This window comes from Garra rufa, chromosome 1 (genome assembly GCF_049309525.1).
Source record: "Garra rufa chromosome 1, GarRuf1.0, whole genome shotgun sequence".
Taxonomy (NCBI): Eukaryota; Metazoa; Chordata; class Actinopteri; order Cypriniformes; family Cyprinidae; genus Garra; species Garra rufa.
In genome coordinates, this window is record NC_133361.1 from 102,231,115 (window position 1) to 102,250,716 (window position 19,602).

Genomic DNA, 19,602 nt, shown 5'->3' on the forward strand with positions numbered 1-19,602 from the left:
CACATATACAATATAATGGACATTCAGTATTCACGCTGGGCTAATGCTGAATGAATGCAGAAATAGCATCCCTGTCATATTCATGTAACAAGCAGCACTGTCCTTGTGAGTTTTTCTTAAGGGTAATATCATGCTGGCATTCGGACTGAAATTCCCTGTCACTGGGAAGGCAAGCTTTCGTGAACCTTAAAGTAATGCTGTATTTATCGTAATGAAGTGTTGACTCGATTCTAATACAGCTTCACATATTCTACCAAGTCAAGGCTTCAGAGAAAGCTGTTGCGATCAATGCGTCAGGGACACGCTTTTCTTGACGTGACACAAGGCAAAGTTACAGCCTTCCTTGGCCATGGTGCCAGAGGGCTGTCTGCAGCCAAAACCTAAGTCTGTCAGAAGTGGGATTCGAACCCACGCCTCCAGAGGAGACTGCGACCTGAACGCAGCGCCTTAGACCGCTCGGCCATCCTGACTCGCTTGTTCAGCGGAGGGTGACCTGTTGTAGCCACACCTACAGGCAGGGACAGAGAAGCTAGTTCATCGCTGTTCAGACCAGTCACCCCACTGGCCTCGTTGGCGCAGTAGGCAGTGCGTCAGTCTCATAATCTGAAGGTCGTGAGTTCGAGCCTCACACGGGGCAGTTTGGTAATTTTTGATACCGGAGAACACTTAGACGACAGGGCGGGCTTCTCTCTTCACCTCCGCCTGCTTGTCTCTTTCTCCTGAGGGAAAAAGGACACAGCTCAACTGAAAGGTGGACGACATGACATTTTGTGAGAAACTGTGGGGTCCAGGTAAATTCCCTGAAACCCATCCAGCAACATTGCACTCAGTTCTAGGCCACCCTTTCACATATACAATATAATGGACATTCAGTATTCACGCTGGGCTAATGCTGAATGTATGCAGAAATAGCATCCCTGTCATATTCATGTAACAAGCAGCACTGTCCTTGTGAGTTTTTCTTAAGGGTAATATCATGCTGGCATTCGGACTGAAATTCCCTGTCACTGGGAAGGCAAGCTTTCGTGAACCTTAAAGTAATGCTGTATTTATCGTAATGAAGTGTTGACTCGATTCTAATACAGCTTCACATATTCTACCAAGTCAAGGCTTCAGAGAAAGCTGTTGCGATCAATGTGTCAGGGACACGCTTTTCTTGACGTGACACAAGGAAAAGTTGGCAAAGTTACAGCCTTCCTTGGCCATGGTGCCAGAGGGCTGAAGACCGTAGCTGCTGTCTGCAGCCAAAACCTAAGTCTGTCAGAAGTGGGATTCGAACCCACGCCTCCAGAGGAGACTGCGACCTGAACGCAGCGCCTTAGACCGCTCGGCCATCCTGACTCGCTTGTTCAGCGGAGGGTGACCTGTTGTAGCCACACCTACAGGCAGGGACAGAGAAGCTAGTTCTTCGCTGTTCAGACCGGTCAACCCACCGGCCTCGTTGGCGCTTATAGCAACTTGTCAGACGAGCTTATTTCTGGTAGTGACATCCACAAATGAGCCAATCACTGTGTGTAGCGCTTCGGGAATTCTACCAAGAATCGACCAATGAGAGAAATGCCTGTCATTACATTATTGGCCAATCAAACGAAAGACTCTAACTAAGGCCCGCGCAGCTTTGTTGACCAATCAGATGATGATGTACACTTATCGATCTATTGTTTGGTACACTTGTGAACGCCGTTGAAACTGAGGTAAATGTATATACATTTATGTCTCATTTCGTTATGAAAATGTTCATTATTCCTTCGCGATTCGTTTGAACATGTTTTTGGTATGTTTGTGGTTCTATGTGTTATGTGCTCGCTAATGTTAATTATTTAAAAATAACTATATTGTTTTTTGTATGTTACAGTATTTAAGTTAATTGTTTATATTGTTTATATATACACACACACACAAATCTATATCTATATATCTATATATATATATATCTATATATATATATATATATATATATATATATATACATACATAGGTCTTTAATATTTTTATAAGAGTCATGACGTAAAAAATGTCAATAAAAAAGACTTCAAGTTAAAGTTAAAGTTTCATGATAAAGACTAAACATCAAGAGACAGGGGTTTTTAAAATATACCAATACACTAGGCAGTACATTAAGCATATATTAATGTTTATTTTAAAGGCCTATTATATATATATATATATATATATATATATATATATATATATATGTATATATATGTATGTATGTATGTGTATATGCATGTATATGAGACTTATATATACTATTATATATATATCTATATGTGTGTGAGTGTGTGTGTTTATTTATTTATTTTATAGAATGGAGCCTAAATTTAGGAAGAAGCTGGAAGGGGGTCTGAACATGTGCGACTCCTTGGTTGCTCTTAAGAAGAAGGAGGAAAATAAGAAAAAACCTTGGTCTCGGGCTCTTTCCCCAGATAAGGTGTTGGAGGCTGCTAGACGAGCTGTATTGCGCCAGGGTGAAGACCCGAGCAATAAAAAATATGTTCTAGGGGAACATGAAATGCAGTTTGGTGTGTTCAAAGGCCAGACATTTAAGTGGGTTGTTGAAAATGCCCTCGGTTACGCTGGATATTTGGTGGCAAGTATGAAGAGGGAATCATCACATGTTAAAGACTCCAAAAATCACCACGCTAATAAAGCAGCCTTTGCAGAGTACATGGAACTTTTCCCAGAGGGCCGTGAGGCCATTCATATCAAAACTGAAAACACGGGTTGTCCAAGCTCCCAGCATACATCCCAGCAGAAGTCTCTCAGTGCCCCACAGTCCTTACCTTCAGTTTCCTCTGTTCGTTCTCTTCTGATTGGCAAAACACGCCATCCACAGAGCATTGACAAAGTGGTAAAAAAAATGGTAATGCCACCAGTAGCCAAACCTGGTAAGCAGTCTTTATATACATTAATGCATTTTTCTTGATCTGACAGTGCTTATTAGCACAGTAAAGTAAAATTAATGTAAAATTTGTTTAGATTCGTGTTTGTTTTATTGCAGAAAGGCTGCATTTATTGTATTTAATGCAGAAAATGCAGAATCCGCACACCAAAACGAAATGCAAAAAAATGCAAATTTTTTTAACATAGTAAAACAGTAACAGTGTGAAACATTTTTCACAACTTAAAAGAACTGTTTTCTGTTCATTTGAATGTTTTTTTTTTTATTTGACACAGTGAAATTTTGTACAGTGAATATTTGTTGTATTTGTATTCTTCAGCTTTGATTGGAAGATCTGCAAAGACACTGCAGCCTACTGCGCCAGTGGCTGTAGAATCTCCTAGTATGGCCTCATTTGGGCCATCTGAGCAGGATGACCATGAACTGCTTGCCCAGGCAGACTTGCTGGAATCTCAGGTGTCCAGTAAGTCCCTGAACATCTAAAAGCTTTTTGGTTTATTTTGTAAGGTTATGTATGACATGGTTTTTCTGTTAATTTTGCTAAGGAAAACAAATTTGCCTTCCTGTCGGCTGGACTCACACATTGCCACCTGCGGATCAGCACTGGATATCGAAGGTTTTGTTTAAGTATTCATCTCACAACCAACCAGAAATGGACTTCACCAGAGTGGACAGGATGTGGTGGTACCCTCCACAGCCCCCTTTTGCAGTTACAGGAGTACCAGGGACAGAGCGCTACTTTGGCCGCCCCTTCTTTCTCTGGATGCCAAGAAAGCTATGGAGAGTCAAGTTAACCTGTCCACATTCAGACTGTGTGAAGGAGGAACTCACATCGGCAGGACTGCACCAGAAAATCAGACAGGTAGTTGATGTTAAAACATCTTACTTCATGGCATCTGAGTATCTGTCATGTAGAAAATGCAAAAGGAAGGTGATCAGCTGGAGCTTTGACATCGTATCACAGCTTGACATTAGTCATAGGCTTCAATTTCCCTGCATTCTTACCTCAAAACTGGCATGTGACATGGCAGTGGTCCGTCTTCTACGTCAGAGAGGCCTGGGAAACAGCAGCAGTCAAGTGCAGAAGCAGCTAGAGGAGCAGCATTCTGAGATCTGGATGCAGAAGGTCATGCAGTATCTTACAGATTGCCAGAGCTTTCGCAAAGCGGTCACTGCAGGTCTTGTGAGTCCCTTGTTTTTTGAAAAACCACCTGCAATGCTCCCTGTACCCAAGCACCGGTGGTTGATGCAGGTGTATGCTCAGGATGTCCTTCAAAGACTGGATGAGATTAAAGCTAGTATAACCTCACAGTTTGGACGAGTTCTGAAAATGGATTCCACCAAGAAGGTTGCACGCAAGCTTGCTGGTCACAGTGCTGGAACAGCCACCTGGGTCACAAATGTTGGAAATGAACATGGCCAGGTCATCATGACGGTTCTTACAGCTAGTGAAGGCTTTGGATTGGCGCCCATGGTTACTGGCATCATTAAAAGGTACAAGGATGCTGCAGTGCCTCCACCTGAACTGCTGTATGTTGACAGAGACTGCTGTGGGGGTACTTACCTCAGAAAAATATTTGAGGAATGGAAGGACATGGAAATCAAACTGGACATCTGGCATTTCATGAGAAGGATTTCTGTAGGATGCACAACAGATTCTCATCAGCTCTATTCAGTGTTCATGGCCAACCTCAGCCGCTGTATTTTCTCCTGGGATCAGGAGGATATGGAAAGGCTTATTAGGGCAAAGCGTGCAGAGTTAGAGGCTCAGATGATGCAACCTTCAGATGCTGATGTTCTGCGTCGCCTTAGTAAGAGTGAACTGGCCCTACACTGTAAAAGAACAACACGTGGCACAAGGGAGACTGTAGATCTCATCTCCCAGCTGATCAAGTCCTTTGAAGGGGAGAGGGGACGTGACACTTTGGGTGTGCCTCTCATCAATTCTGCTCGAATGACTGAGATATGGAAGTCTCAGAGGAAGCATATAGCCTGCATTCAGGATCCCTCTGGTTTTCAGCTCTATGTGCAGACAGGAACCCTGACAAAGGGAGGGCACACTCTGCCAACTTATAGGTGTGCAAGAGGTTCAACTTCTTTAGAATCATTCCACCTTCATTTAAACAGGTTCATTCCAGGTAAAGTAACTGTCGTGTAAGTCTTTTGAATTAAATGTATTATGTTTGTACCATAATTTTTTGTAATGCAAATTTAAATTTTAGGGACGCTGGCCAGTGATACATTTTTCCAGGCCTACCTGTTGGATGGCTTAGCCAGGTGGAATGAAGACAGAGCAGATGCTGCAACCTCTCAGGGCAAGCAGGGGCACCATTCATACAGTGGCCTCCTTCGTCATGCTACTAATGTGCTGGGAGAAGATGTTCTTGGACAGAAGCTGGTGCCATTTACTACTCCACATCAATATACTGGTACATTCATTGCAGCTGTCTGTCAAAGTTAACTGAGCATTAGTCTTTATTATACTGTATTATGAAAGTTGTGAAAAATTGTTAAAGGGTTACTCCACACCAGAATGAAAATTTTTCCATTAATCACTTACCCTCATGTTGTTCCAAACCTGTAAAAGCTTTGTTCTTCTTGTGAACACAAATTAAGATACTTTTGATGTATTCTGACAGCTTTGTGACAGCGTGGCGCAGCAGATACTCTCCGAAATTGTGCTAGGGTGATGCGGAGGGGACGAATTACTGAATAAAGTTGTTATTTTGTTTTCTTTGCATACAAAAAGTATTCTCATAGCTTCGGAAGATTATGGTTGAACCCCTGATGTCACATGGATTATTTTACCAGTGTCCTTGCTACTTTTTTGGACGTTGATTGTGCTAATTACGTTGCTGTCTATGGGAGGGTCAGAGAGCTGTCAGAATGCATCAAAAATATCTTAATTTGTGTTCCGAAGACGAACAAAGCATTTATGGGTTTGGAACGACATTGGGGTTAGTGATTAATAATAAAAAAAAAAATATTTTAGAGTGGAGTAACCCTTTAACTGTTAATTTGTGGTTTACTGATAAAATCTTTTTTTATTTCTTTTGTTGTGTGTTAGGTGAACCAATTGGAGTTGAATATCTGTACCAGCAGACTGGTGAGGTTGCAAAGGTCTACAAGTCTGCAATTCAGGAACTTGAGACTGCTGATGTGTGTGTTGCAGAAGATGAGAGCTATGTGGAACCTGTGGACATTGATGACTTAACTCTCTCTACATTTGATGAAGAAGAGCCTTCTCGTGAGTTGCCCCCTACATCCTGTGCAGTACCCTCAGAGAATCCACATGTCTTGCCCTCTGCGCCGTCAGTGGTTCCCCGTGTGTTGTCCTCTGCACCATCTACAGTGCCCTCAGAGAATCCACATGTCTTGCCCTCTGCGCCGTCAGTGGTTCCCCGTGTGTTGTCCTCTGCACCATCTACAGTGCCCTCAGAGAATCCACATGTCTTGCCCTCTGCGCCGTCAGTGGTTCCCCGTGTGTTGTCCTCTGCACCATCTACAGTGCCCTCAGAGAATCCACATGTCTTGCCCTCTGCGCCGTCAGTGGTTCCCCGTGTGTTGTCCTCTGCACCATCTACAGTGCCCTCAGAGAATCCACATGTCTTGCCCTCTGCACCTTCTGCAGTCACCTCACCTTTTGGTCCCTCGCAAACTCCACCTCCCGCACAGTCTGCTGCGGCTTTACAACGGACACAAAGAAACATGTCTAGTGAAGTGTCTTCCTCTGCAATGCAATCTGCTTTTCCTGATGTAAGAATCCAGGTTTTTCATACATTTTATGTTGGTACTGGGTAGTTTAAACAGAAATAGAATTGTCTGTTTGATTTTTTTTCTTTATTTTATCTTTACCTTTATATTTATTAATTCCATGTATATACATTGTTTGTGTCTATATACACAAACAATTTTTTGAAAAAAAAAAGCCTTCTTATGCTTAGTAAGGCTGAACTTATTTAGGAATGGTAATATTATTATTTTTACCATTTTAAATAACATATTGAACATATTTTTAAGTTAAGATTTAAGATTTTAAAGTAATTAATTCCTGGGTTGACAAAATTTAATTTTCAGCAGCTGTTGCTACAGTCTTCTGTGTCCCATAATTCACATGATCTTACGTTTTATTTTATTATGTAGGAATCTGTTGGACCTGACAACATTAAAGGCTTCAGTGCAGTCCAGAAGTTAGCTGAGATGTTGGTTGGACTCAGGGACCACACTCTCGCCTTGACAAGAGAGGAATCTGCAAAAATTATTAGTTTTTGGCAAGGGTTGGCAGATTATGACAAAGAAAGGATTGTTTACTCAGCACGCCACCAGTCCTCCCTCAACAAAGGGCGGTTTAGGGCAACCAAAAAAATTGTGGCACCAGGAGTGGAGAGTACTAGAAGGTAAGATCTTGAATAGTATGATTACAGTTGTGCTCGTAAATGTGCATACTTCTTGCACAAAGTGCAAAATATTTTTTAATTTTAACAAAATAAGAGGACTCTTGAAAATTGCATGTTATTTTATGTAGTACTACCCTGAATAAGCAATTTCACATAACTAATGTTTGTGTGTAATCCACAAGACAAAATAATAACTGAATTAATAATATATAAAAATGACCCCATTCAAATACCCTAGAATCTTAATACTGTGTGTTGTTTCTTAGATGATCCATGACTGTTTTATGTTTTGTCATAGTTGCTTGTGAGAACTGCAATCTGTTTTCATTCTCTCACATTTTCAGGTGTTTTGTTGGAGCAAGCAGTCCTGCCCAGTGGCCTGACTGCAACAGAATTGTTGAGGCAGTTTTTGTGAAACTCTGTGCTCTCTATCCTAACCCTGTTCGTCAAGGAGGGGTTAAAATCTCTCGATTTAATGTAATTGTACGTGCCTACAAGCATATCAGAGAGTGCATCCTGAGTAATGCTGAAGTGATGCAGCAGACCACTCTCCAATTACCTGAGGTCAATTCAGCTACACTTACACAATGGTGAGTGATTTCTGCACTTAAAATTCATATGGGTTTGTGTTAAAACTTCTTATCAAAACTATTTATGATAACATTTGTCATTTCTAGGTACAGCAGACGTACAAAATCTAATGAGAGGGAAATTTTGACACAAGGAATCCATACACCAGTTGCACCTATGACAGCACCAGACAGACTTCCACCAGCACTACAGAAAGGACAGAGTCTGCACTGTGGGAGTAATGATAGGCCTTTTGTTTTCAACTTGCCTCCAAACACAGCCGGAATGGCCAAAACAAGATCTGGGCCGCAAATACCTGAAATAATACTGCCACCACCACCACCACCACCACCTGCACCGACCTTGCTTGCTGAAGCAGGGCAGTCATCTAGACTTCCGCCAGTTATCCTTCCTGCTTCTGCTGCTATACAGCCTATAATGTTTATTTTAGCACCACAGGGACAAACTGTGACACTGCCAGCAGCACCGTCAACACCACAGCCTTCTGTACCATACACCACAGAGTACTACAGGAAGAAGAAGCAGGAAAGGGAGCAGATGGGCCTGAAGTCAAGGAAATATGTGCGGAAGACTGAAGTAATACTGTGCAAAAAGTGTAACAAGGAGAGGAAACCACCATCTCATCTCCAGTATTTTGGCAATTGGTACTGTCAGGAGACTGCCACTGAACCATTTACAGAGTGGAGGGCAGCACTGCAAACTCAAGGATATGGAAAAAAGAGACCGCTTAGTGGGGGGAATTGAAAGGACGAAGACCTTTCACACAGAAGACTAAATAAATTGCATTACACTATTTGCACTAATTAGCTGATGTAATTATATTATATTATATTATATTATATTATATTATATTATATGATTATATTATTATATTATATGTATGCACATTATTATCCTCCCTTATATTACCACTAAAGAAATTATAATTTATTTTATTTTATTATTTATTTTATTTTTATTACTATTGTTGTTGTTCTTGTTAAAAATAGTAGATACCATGACAGAATTGCACTGTGGTCATGTTTATTTTGGTTTGTTATTGATTGATTTATACATTTTATTTATATATTTTTATTTATTTTTCTGTTTTTATTAATTTATTTTATTATTATTATTTTATTTATTTTTATTACTATTGTTGTTGTTATTAATAGTGGATGCCATGACAGAATTGCACCGTTTTGATGTTTATTTTGGTTTGTTATTGATTGATTTATTCATTTTATTTATGTATTTTTTTTATGTATGTTTTTATTAATTTATTTTATTATTATTATTTTATTTATTTTTATTACTATTGTTGTTGTTATTAATAGTGGATGCCATGACAGAATTGCACTGTGGTCATGTTTATTTTGGTTTGTTATTGATTAATTTATATATTTTATTTATATATTTTAATTTATTTACAATATGTGTACCTTTTTTTTTACAGTATTAAAAAATGTAATCATTAAAATGTATCATTTTTCAGCAAGAGCTGGATGCCTTTTGTTTTTATTAATGCTTGAACAGATAATACAAAAAGAACATAGCCAAGGGATCACATTCAAATCCATAAAATAATGACCACTAATTTTAAATTTATGACAAACACAAACATTACATTAACAGTAAATAAACATTGATACAAAAAAAAGAATTTGCATGACAATACAATGATATTGCAAAGAAATTGAAACAAACACATACAGGGAAAGCATCTACATACACAGGTTTTCTTTAAATAACTATAATATTTCAGGAATCTTAGGTTTTGTTTTGTTTTTTTTAAGGTGAAATGATTTTGTGAATGAAAAACTTACCATATAAAATAAAAAAGTTTATTTTAAGAATTATTAAAATAAAAAAATAATATATTTTAAGAGCTGGATGCCTTTGCCCATATAAGGGATTTCCTAAAGCGTCACAAGTGAGTACTTCTACGAATCCGTTTTGGACTCTCTGCCACAGAGCGCCCTCCGGCGTCCGGTATGAACGAGGCATACATAACGTGAGAGTGTTTAAGTAGGAGAGTGTCCGAATTAAAGTCCGGGGGGCGGGGGATTTACGTTTGATTAAAGGTTAAAGTGTGGGTGATGACACACATGTGCACCAGCAGCGTCAAACTGACACATTCCACGAATTCCGTAACTGGTCGAAGCGGGTCGCGAACTCGCGTCGCTGCGCCTCTTCTGGTAGCTCTACCACGACTAACAAGCGCCGTCCTTAGCTCAGTCGGTAGAGCATGAGACTCTTAATCTCAGGGTCGTGGGTTCGAGCCCCACGTTGGGCGGCTCTGTTGACTCTCTTTCTTCCCAAAAGGGTGGCGGGCTCCAGCGTGCCCATTCGCCGCGCAGGCTGAGTGGATTTTGCGAGCTCCGGAAACATCTTTCAAAACAGATGTCGCTGTTAGTGCGAGCGATTTTAATCCCTATCACTAACCCTAACCCTTGCTTTTACACCGGTGATCCGGCAAGCAACAGCGGCTGTCTCTGTGGCGCTCTACCTGGAGCAGGATCGTCTGTTTCCACGGCCGTCTCCTCGTCCAATCGCCGATCTCGCCGTCCATTGTGAGAATGGACGAGAGCCAATCGCGTCGCTCGCCATCCATTGTGAGAATGGACGAGAGCCAATCGCATCGCTCGAGCTCCATTGTTAAGAGCCACTCACCATGCTTAGTTTCATTCTAATGGCGCTTTTCCACTACACAGTACCAGCTCGCCTCGGCTCGACTCGACTCGGCTCGGCTCGACTCGACTCGGCTCTGTTTGGTTTTCCACTGTGTAAAAGTTGTACCTGTACCTCTACAATAGTACCTGGTTTGTCATAGCGACGCTGCAGGAAACTGCCGTGACGTAATCTTCTACGCGACACACACCCGCTGTCTGCACCTCCTCGTTTGACCACGGCGTATTCTTCCGAGTTGCCATAATATGTAATGGATTGGATATGTCACGCAATCTCTGGCCAAACTTTGTAAAAATGGCGGGGTTATTCTGGATACTATTGCTGGCGCGTGCAATGACGACGCAGTGAATAGTGACGATTCTCTTTGACCAATCAGCAGTCTGCTGTGTTTTCACGTCACATTTAGTATCGCCTCAGCTCGCCTTAGCTCGCTTGGAACCTCGCTGGAGGTGGTACGAAAAAAAGTACCTGGAAGCCGGTACAGGTACAACTTTTACACAGTGGAAAACCAAACAGAGCCGAGTCGAGTCGAGCCGAGGCGAGCTGAGGCGAGCTGGTACTGTGTAGTGGAAAAGCGCCATAAGTCAGGTTCAAAAATCAGACGAACGGAATATAGGATAACTTTTCAAAGTAAGTAATACATGTTTTCTACTTTCTTCCTCTCTGTTTACAATGTTCTCAATTGGTAACTCGTTACGTTTTCGTCCGTCATTCATCCGTGTTTGGCGTTCACAAACTTTTGACTCGCGAATTGCCCATAATGAAACACTGTTTAAATGTAATCTAACTTTCTAAAGTCCATTTACTCGTTCTTAAGTTCGATTTAAATGGGGGGAAAACGCGTTTCAGCTGTAAGTGCAGTCATCCCTTATGACAATTTACCTTGTTTTTACTATAGTAAAAGCGTAGTAACCATGTTGTGTTTTTGGCTGATCGATTACAACTGTATGAACACAGTCTTACTATAAAGGAAAATCTGAATGAACAGCAACAACAAAAAACGTTGTGCTTGTGTTTGTCGTCATTTACCATGGCTTTACTATAGTGAAAGTGTAGTAATCATGTTTTCTTTTCATTACTTGCCTATAATCTCACATATTTAACACAATTGTGCCTGTAATCGTACTTATTAAACTCAGTTTACTCGTTCTTTAAGTGTAAACACAGTCTTACTATAAATAAAAATATGAATGAAAAAAAAAACAAGTCATTTACCATGCTTTTACTATAGTGAAAGTGTAGTAATCATGTTTTGTTTCCATGATTTGCCTATAATCTTACATATAAAACACCATTTGCCTGTAATTTTGCATAGTAAACACATCTATTCTATTTAAAGTTTGATTTGGATTTAAAAAATATGTTTAGTTGTAGACATTGTCATTTCTAATTAACATTTAATGTGCTTTTGCTATGTGTGAATGTAGTAATCAAGTTTTGTGTTTGCAGATGGATTACTATTTATATAAACACAGATGCAAATAATAATTTAAATGAAAATGCAATGTTATATAGACATCCCTTACAAAAATTAACCATGGTTTAAGTAAAGTGTACTTACTATGTTCTTTGTTTTTTTGTTTTTTTCTCAGATTGATTATCATATGTATAACCACAGCTTTTAACTAACAATGTACTTTATTTTACATTGTCATTAATACATGCTATATGTAGTTACTATAGTAATTACAGTAAATTATGCATAATTGGATGCAACTAACTGTAAACCAAACAAAACAATAATCTTATCCCTATCGTAACTGCATGTAGTAATTTCATATTCAAATCTTTATATGTATAATTGTAGTGTAACACCTTTAAATGTTTAACCTTGTTTTGCTTTGTTAGCAATAAAATAATATTTAATTGTTGTAATGGGTGCCATTATTTAGTTAGCTTGAATATATATCGTTGTATCATTATAAAAAAATTAAAAACATTTGTGTAGTTGTCCAATACCTGCAAAATGCACATTACTAACTATTATTTCACTATTATATTTAGATGAGCACTAAGCCAAAGAGCCACAAGGTCATGGGTGAAGGCGAGTGGATGGCCAGGTTAAGGACTTTTGCCAGCTCTGGGGTTTGTCCATCTGGAGGCAACAGACCAGCACCACGGCAGCGGAAGTGGCACAACCTCTACCAGAAGGTAAAGTTACCTGTATCTCATTGTAGAATATGAATGTGTACATTATTTGTCAAACATTTTTACACGTGACTGTGTTTAATGTTTTTGAAAGAAGTGTCTTTTGCTCATTCAGCCTGCATTTATTTGATCAAAAATACAGAAAAAACAGCAATATAATTTGTACTGCATATTTGTATTTATTTTGTTATTTTTTAATGAAAACTGTGATACGTTTTGCAGAATTCATTGATGAATAAAAAGTTAAAAGAACAGCATTAATTTCTCTTTTGAACAGTCCTGTATTTTCTATTTTATTTCTAATGCTGTTCTTTATTGAACTTTTTATTCTTCAATGAATCCTAAAAAAAGTATCACAGATTACATAAAAAAATACATTAAGCAGCACAACTGTGTCCAACATTGGTCATAAATTAAATTCTAAAATGATAGCTAAATATTCAGCGTTGATGACAGAAATAATTTAAATTAAAGTTTATGGAACTATAAATTTAAACTGTGATGACATTTTACAATATTACTGATGTTTTCTTTATTTTTATCAAATAAATGCAGGATCGATGAGCATAAGGCACTTCTTTCAAAAAACATTAAAAATAGTGATGTGTCCAAACTTTTGACTGATCCTGTATTTGTGTTTCCTTTTATTAAATTTTGTTTTGGTTTTTTATAGGAGAACTGCTTGGTGTTGACTACTTCCTGAGTCAGACTGGACAGCCCCTGGTAGTGGACCCTGACTCAGAAGAGACAGAGAACCTGCTGGAGGATGTGGATGAAGGCGAGGATGAAGAAGACGAGGGCTTCAGGGAGGACCAAACACTTGACATTACTGTGTCAAGTCTTACCGATGACCCAAGCTTCTCTCTGTCCTCCACTGTGCCTCCTTCACGCCAGGTGCCTCAGCATCTCCTGACGAGTCTGTGGTATGTAAATATCTTGTTGTATGCATGTATGTAATTGTGTTTCATGTAATATTGTTACATTTCTAGGAAAATATATATTTATGTTTGTTTATTTTGTTCCACTTCACTGTACTCATAATGTTGTTCATTTCTGTTTTTTTTTTTCTTTATATTTTTTCTCCCAGGCTTTGGACACTGTAAAAAACAACCTATAGAATCTACTCAATAAAATGAGGTAAACTGATGTAACAATTTGCACTCAGTTTGTTTGGGTAGATTCTATCCTATATATCTGAGTAAAGAATACCTGAATTTAAGAATCTACTCAATAAAATGGGGTAAACTGATGTAACAATTTACACAGTTTGTTTGTGTAGATTCTATCCTATATATCTGAGTAAAGAATACCTGAATTTATCAGCTAAGAAAAAAAAAAAAAAAAAAGTAGGTAAAGTCTACACAGCAAAAAGCGCAGTATTAAATGAACTCTCCCGGGAGTTTATTTGAGTCCATACTCAGAGTGTTAAAATCAACACTGAAGCAGTGTCAAAGCTAATCAGGTAATTAAGTGATTCATTGAGTGGTGATTGAAAATGATTGAAGAAACCAACATTTTTATGTCACCATTATAGTGGTCAGTGTTAGCATTAGTTGGGCTCTTGACCTATAGCTTTTTAGCATTAAGTTTTGTTTAGCTAAACCAGCCAGACAAGCTAAAGAGCAAAAGTCATGCAGTGGTGATAATTCTGGTTTAAAATAAGCTTAATTTGAGCCACTGGAATCGTTTAGAGTGTAGTCTTTCAGTTCTATATTCTTTATTTATTACAAGTGCATTGGGGTTTCACAGCAGCAAAAATTAATAATAAAGCTTGTTTTTTTTTTTTATTGGCCTTTTTACAAGCTCCTCTGATCAAAAAAAAATTAAACGTTGCTCTTTCAGGCACACACAGACATCAGGAATCAGCATATGAATCTCAACAATGGTGACAAACAGCATATTCAGAAACAGATCAACTCTAAACATCACTGAAATAATCAGCTCATAATTTATTCATGCCGCAATGCATGATGGGAGACACGGATGAGTTTTGATTGGCTACAACATACGTTTTTGATGGTCACCATTGTTGTGATTCTCATGCTGATTGTTGATGTCTGTGTGTCTATATCTAAAATATGTGTGTACTTTTGTCAAAATAAGCTTGAAAATTAATACTCTGATTAATCCAGCGTAATTAACATAAAATATAACTCAGTTATTCAGGTCATTACATTATGACTTTGTCAAAGCATGTTCAACACCACATAATCTAATTTCTCCTGGTTTGTCTGACCGTTATAACTCAATTAGAGCACCCAAACAAAACCTAATGTTAAGAAATTAATGGTAAAGAGCTAAACTAATGCTAACACTGACCACTATAATGGTGACTTACAAAATTAGATTTTCTCCTTTTGGCGATTCTGCTTTTTAACATCACACAGGTCTTTAATAATGGTCAATCACCACTCAATGAATAACTTAATTACCTCAATAACTCTAACACTGCTTCAGTGTTCATTTTAATACTCTTGAGTATGGACTCAAACTATTGGGAAAGTTCATTTAATACTGGGCTTTTTGCTGTGTAGACTTTACCTACTTTTTTTAGTTTGTCTTAGCTGATCAATTCAGGTATTCTTTACTCAGATATATAGGATAGAATCTACCCAAACAAACTGTGCAAATTGTTACATCAGTTTACCCCATTTTATTGAGTAGATTCTATAGGTTGTTTTTTACAGTGGATAGTGCTGGTGTGCTGGACAAAGTGGACAGCCTTGTGGAGTATCTTGTGGAGCTCAGGAATCAGCCATCTTTGGCTCTCACCAACCAGCAGGTCAGTTTCTCTACTTTTTCTTCTTGACCTGTCATATGTTAACACTACCACTTGTTTTGTTTTCTCATTTGCCTTGTATTATATGCTCTCTCTGCTTAGGTGGGCAATATAGTTGGCAGAACCTGCTGGATTACGATAAGAAGAGAGTGATGTTTGCTGCCAGACACCAGAGCAGGCTGGACACAGGTTCACTCCAGGGGTGGAGAGCGTGAAGAGGCATACATTCACCACCGCTGCCCCACTTGCCCAGTGGCCAGATTGTTGTCACCTGATAGAGACCATTTCAAGCTCTGTGCCATCCATAAGAGTCCAAAAAAATAAAGGGGATAAAGTTTTATTTATGTGTATTGTTTTGTGCTTTCTGTTCTTTTGCACTTGCAAAGAATGCACAGTAGTAATTAATATTTTAAAGTTTTATTCATTTGTATTGTTCTGTGCTTTCTGGTTTTTTTTTTTTGGACTCACAAAGGCAAACAAGAGCCATTGTCATTTTAAAATTTTATTTATGTGTATTGGTCTGTGCTTTCTGTTCTTTTCACTTGCAATTAATGCACAAGAGCCATGGACATTAGATGGTTTTATTTATATGTATAGTTCTGTTTTCTGTTCTTTTGCACTTGCAAAGAATGCACAGGAGTCATGGACAATAGAAAGTATTATTAAGAGGTATTATTCGGTGTTCTGCACATGCAACATAACTATAAGAATAAAAATGTAAAAAAAAAATAGAATAATGAATAATTGGCTATGACTGATTGAAAAATAAAAGTTTGGTCATGATTAAATAACTCTTTTTGTATGTCTTTGTTACAGTATCATTAAACGGTTATAGGCCCTTTTAAAAATGTTGATAAATTTGGGGATTATTTCATAAATAAATTGACTATTTTTTGTACTATAAGTTTTAGAACATAACTACAGCAGCAATATATTTAAACTAAAAGTGCAAAAACTCAGAACTGTGAATAAAATATCAATAATCAGTAATATAAATCTAATAAAGTATTAATTTGTCATTTCAGAAATTATTTCATCCATTTGGACATCATTTATGTGATAATTACTGATAAATAAATCATTCAGTAAACACTTCAATGTATGGCAACAGTGTAATATGAACTGGAAAGCTTGTGATCATCCTTACTCCCGTATAAATGTACAGAAAAATAGAGAAAACATTTTTTTTCAGATAATTTATTGTAAATATACACTCCAAAAACATTGCTTTGAAGGAAAAAAGAGATAAAATTTCCTTTCATTTCTTTTCTCCTCATTTTTTTCCTTTTTTCTCTCTTTTTTCTTTCTTTTTCTCTTTTTCCCCCTTCTTCCTCCTCTTTCCTTTTCTTCCCCCCCCTTAACAGACTATTGTTCCCCAGCTTTGGCGCAATCGGTTAGCGCGTTCGGCTGTTAACCGAAAGGTTGGTGGTTCGAGCCCACCCAGGGACGTGTGAAATGCCGGTGTTTTGCACGCACGCGCGTCAGGTGTCCACTAACGCCTATGCCGTTCTTAGGGTTGCGAGGCACAGCTTTCTCAGGGCGTTTATCCTGTGCACCTTCAATAAGCTGGCTTGTTTTAAAAGAAGTCAGCGGCGGGTGTTTGATGAACATTTTCACCAGCTCGAGTTTGCTGTGGCATGTGGATTCATTCTTTACTGATGATTTGTCTCTAGGGCTCATCTAGTTGACATGGTATCCGCTGACATTCGGCTGAAGGTGCTGATCCACCATCTGCTCTTGGTACGGACTGGATCCGGGGGACTGCAGTGACCATCTGATCGGAATACAGAATGGATCTGGCGGCTACGGTGACCTCAGAATAAGAAGAAACAGACTAATATTAATGTAGATGCAAAAGTTCCATGTTGCCACAGTGTCAGATTGGAGAGGATCTGGTTTTCACAGTCTTGCGTCGATGGCCGTCTAGGTGAAGAGGTCTTCACTGATGATCTGTCTCTGGGGCTCATCCAGCTTGCTACCACCTTGTCGGTTCACATCCACGTAGGTGCACGAAAAGGTCACGACCGTCACCGGTATTCTATCGCAGAGGCAGTGTTGTAGCTTGTGTGGTTTATCTGAGGTGTGATCATTGCTGGTTGAAAACTTTCCCCGATATCCCATCGGGATGATTTGAAATACAGTCAGCTTCGACAGTTTTTGCCGGTCTCTCTGGACGCTTCTTGAAAAAGACATTTTTGCTTCGTTTTGTTTCCTTTTGTTGGAGTGGCTGGTTGTTGGTCCTCGTCAAAGAGGTGTCTACAGATCATAGCGTGCCGGAGCCAGAAGATTTGTTGTTTTGTCAATATGTTCTCAAGGCTTCGCTGCAGGTATCATTAAAGTACAGCACAATTACAGCTCACCGCTACCCATCGTAAACAGGTTGGGCCTGTCTGTTCCGGTGGGCTCTCAGTGGTGCTAAATCATCAAATGAAGAGGATGGGATTCAAACCCACACAAACCAAGGTGTGCCCAGCACAACGGATTAGCCTTGCATCGCCTTATCCACTCGACCACCTCGTCACTTTCCGTGGTCCTTTTATTTAACACTCCCGATTCAGACCATCAGCTCATTAGTAGAGCACTCAGTGAACTGAACTGAGTGTGTCAGATAAGGAGGACACTCAAAAAGTGCAGAGTGGGGTCCCCAGGACTACTGCTAAAGGAGCCGAACGACGAGGATGAGATTCGAACCCACGCGTGCAGAGCACAATGGATTAGCAGTCCATCGCCTTAACCACTCGGCCACCTCGTCATTTTACGTGGCATTTTTTATTTAGCACTCCTGATTCAGATCATCAGTTCATTAGTAGAGAACTCTAAGAACTGAACTGAGTGTGTTAGATAAGGAGGACACACAAAAAGTTTAGCATGGGGTCCCCAGGACCTGGATTAAGGTCCAGTGCTGAAGGAACCGAACGACAAGAATGGGATTCCAACCATTGCACAGAGCACAATGGATTAGCAGTCCATCGCTTTAACCACTCGGCCACCCCGTCCCCTTGCTGACCGAGACAGGCCATGCTGCGGACCTTTTCAGCTGCTGCTGCCGTGCTTTCAGCAGGCTGTTTTGAGCACAGAGGGAATAGTGAATGAGCCGTCTTTTACACACCTCTAATCTGTTCCGTGGAAACACGGTGCAGCAACCCGTGCCAGGAGACTGTTTGTGCGTCATGTTTAAAGCTTGCTGCCACCTTGTCGGTTCACATCCACGTAGGTGCACGAAAAGGTCATGACCGTCGCTGGCATTCTTTCGCAGAGGCAATATTGTAGCCTATGAGGTTTATCCGAGGCGCGATCATTGCTGGTTGAAAACTTTACCCAATACCCCGCCAGGATGGCTTGAAATACAGTTAGCTTTGGCAATTTTTGCTAGCCTCTCTGGAGGCTTAGAGTTTTGTTGAGAAATATAGCCTTGTTTCGTTTAGGTTTTTTTTTCCTCGCCAAAAAGCTGTCTACTGATGATAGAGCGCCAGAGCCAGAAGGCTTGTTGTTTTGTCAATATGTTCTCAAGACAGGTATCGTTAAACTGCAGCGCAATTACAGATCACCGTTACCCATCGTAAACAGGTTGGTCCTGTCTGGTCCGGTGGGCTCTCAGTGGCGCTAAAGCTTCCAATGCGTGTCGAGCACAATGTATTAGCCTTCCACCGCCTTAACCACTGGACCACCTCGTCATCTTGCGGGGTTTCTTTATTTAACACTCCTGATTCATGTGCATGTGGATGTATTCTTCGTCTTTTCTTTCAGCCGCCGTGGGCCTGTTTTCCACTGAGGCCCTACGCCAAACTCCCTATGAGACACAATCGAACGTTAGTAGTAACCTCCGATTACGGCCGAATGTGGATTCTGCTCGGACGACGGGGCACCGGTACATCCTTTGTAGCTTTAGCTTATTAGCCAAACGCTACACCAGTTTGCCATTTCCCTTGAAATCATCCTTGATTTCCATAAGAAAGGTGCCCCAAATTGGTGGAAAATCACAACTCAACCATACGCTGTCCAAAGCATTGAACCGCCTTCACGCGGCAAAACAGAACATGTTGTTGGCCCGCACTGCTGGGTCAAACTGCGCTTCCCAAAAACAGATTGGGTCAAAACTGACAGAAGAAATCTCT

General features: G+C 39.7%; 1 protein-coding gene, 1 long non-coding RNA gene and 5 other non-coding genes across 7 annotated transcripts; 5 read left to right on the forward strand and 2 right to left on the reverse strand.

Annotated features, from left to right (window-relative positions):
• Nucleotides 1-387: 387 nt before the first annotated feature.
• On the reverse strand, nt 388-470 carry trnal-cag (transfer RNA leucine (anticodon CAG)). Its single transcript has one exon. It is a non-coding gene; the product is annotated as a tRNA-Leu (tRNA).
• A 94-nt stretch (nt 471-564) lies between these two features.
• Nucleotides 565-637, forward strand: trnam-cau (transfer RNA methionine (anticodon CAU)). Its single transcript has one exon. It is a non-coding gene; the product is annotated as a tRNA-Met (tRNA).
• A 621-nt stretch (nt 638-1,258) lies between these two features.
• trnal-cag (transfer RNA leucine (anticodon CAG)) lies at nt 1,259-1,341 on the reverse strand. Its single transcript has one exon. It is a non-coding gene; the product is annotated as a tRNA-Leu (tRNA).
• A 967-nt stretch (nt 1,342-2,308) lies between these two features.
• On the forward strand, nt 2,309-8,634 carry LOC141323009 (uncharacterized). The gene is made up of 8 exons (XM_073833453.1): nt 2,309-2,888; nt 3,222-3,365; nt 3,448-5,040; nt 5,125-5,331; nt 5,970-6,658; nt 7,046-7,299; nt 7,644-7,889; nt 7,977-8,634. Exons 1-8 carry the CDS (start codon nt 2,309-2,311, stop codon nt 8,632-8,634), a joined length of 4,371 nt encoding a protein of 1,456 aa, XP_073689554.1.
• Nucleotides 8,635-9,406: 772 nt separating this feature from the next.
• On the forward strand, nt 9,407-16,242 carry LOC141326226 (uncharacterized). Its single transcript, XR_012353864.1, has 5 exons — nt 9,407-11,190; nt 12,565-12,711; nt 13,382-13,631; nt 13,796-15,490; nt 15,590-16,242. It is a non-coding gene; the product is annotated as an uncharacterized lncRNA (long non-coding RNA).
• A 1,280-nt stretch (nt 16,243-17,522) lies between these two features.
• On the forward strand, nt 17,523-17,662 carry LOC141285658 (U4 spliceosomal RNA). The gene has a single exon (XR_012338787.1). It is a non-coding gene; the product is annotated as a U4 spliceosomal RNA (small nuclear RNA).
• Nucleotides 17,663-18,731: 1,069 nt separating this feature from the next.
• LOC141284887 (U4 spliceosomal RNA) lies at nt 18,732-18,872 on the forward strand. The gene has a single exon (XR_012338509.1). It is a non-coding gene; the product is annotated as a U4 spliceosomal RNA (small nuclear RNA).
• Nucleotides 18,873-19,602: the final 730 nt, after the last annotated feature.

Excerpts from the sequence above, each read along its gene's own strand:
- LOC141323009 (XM_073833453.1), top strand. The coding sequence starts at position 2,309 with ATGGAGCCTAAATTTAGGAAGAAGCTGGAAGGGGGTCTGAACATGTGC. Across the intron at positions 3,366-3,447 it reads GCTGGAATCTCAGGTGTCCA|GAAAACAAATTTGCCTTCCT; the intron begins GTAAGTCCCTGA and ends AATTTTGCTAAG. Across the intron at positions 6,659-7,045 it reads TGCAATCTGCTTTTCCTGAT|GAATCTGTTGGACCTGACAA; the intron begins GTAAGAATCCAG and ends TTTATTATGTAG.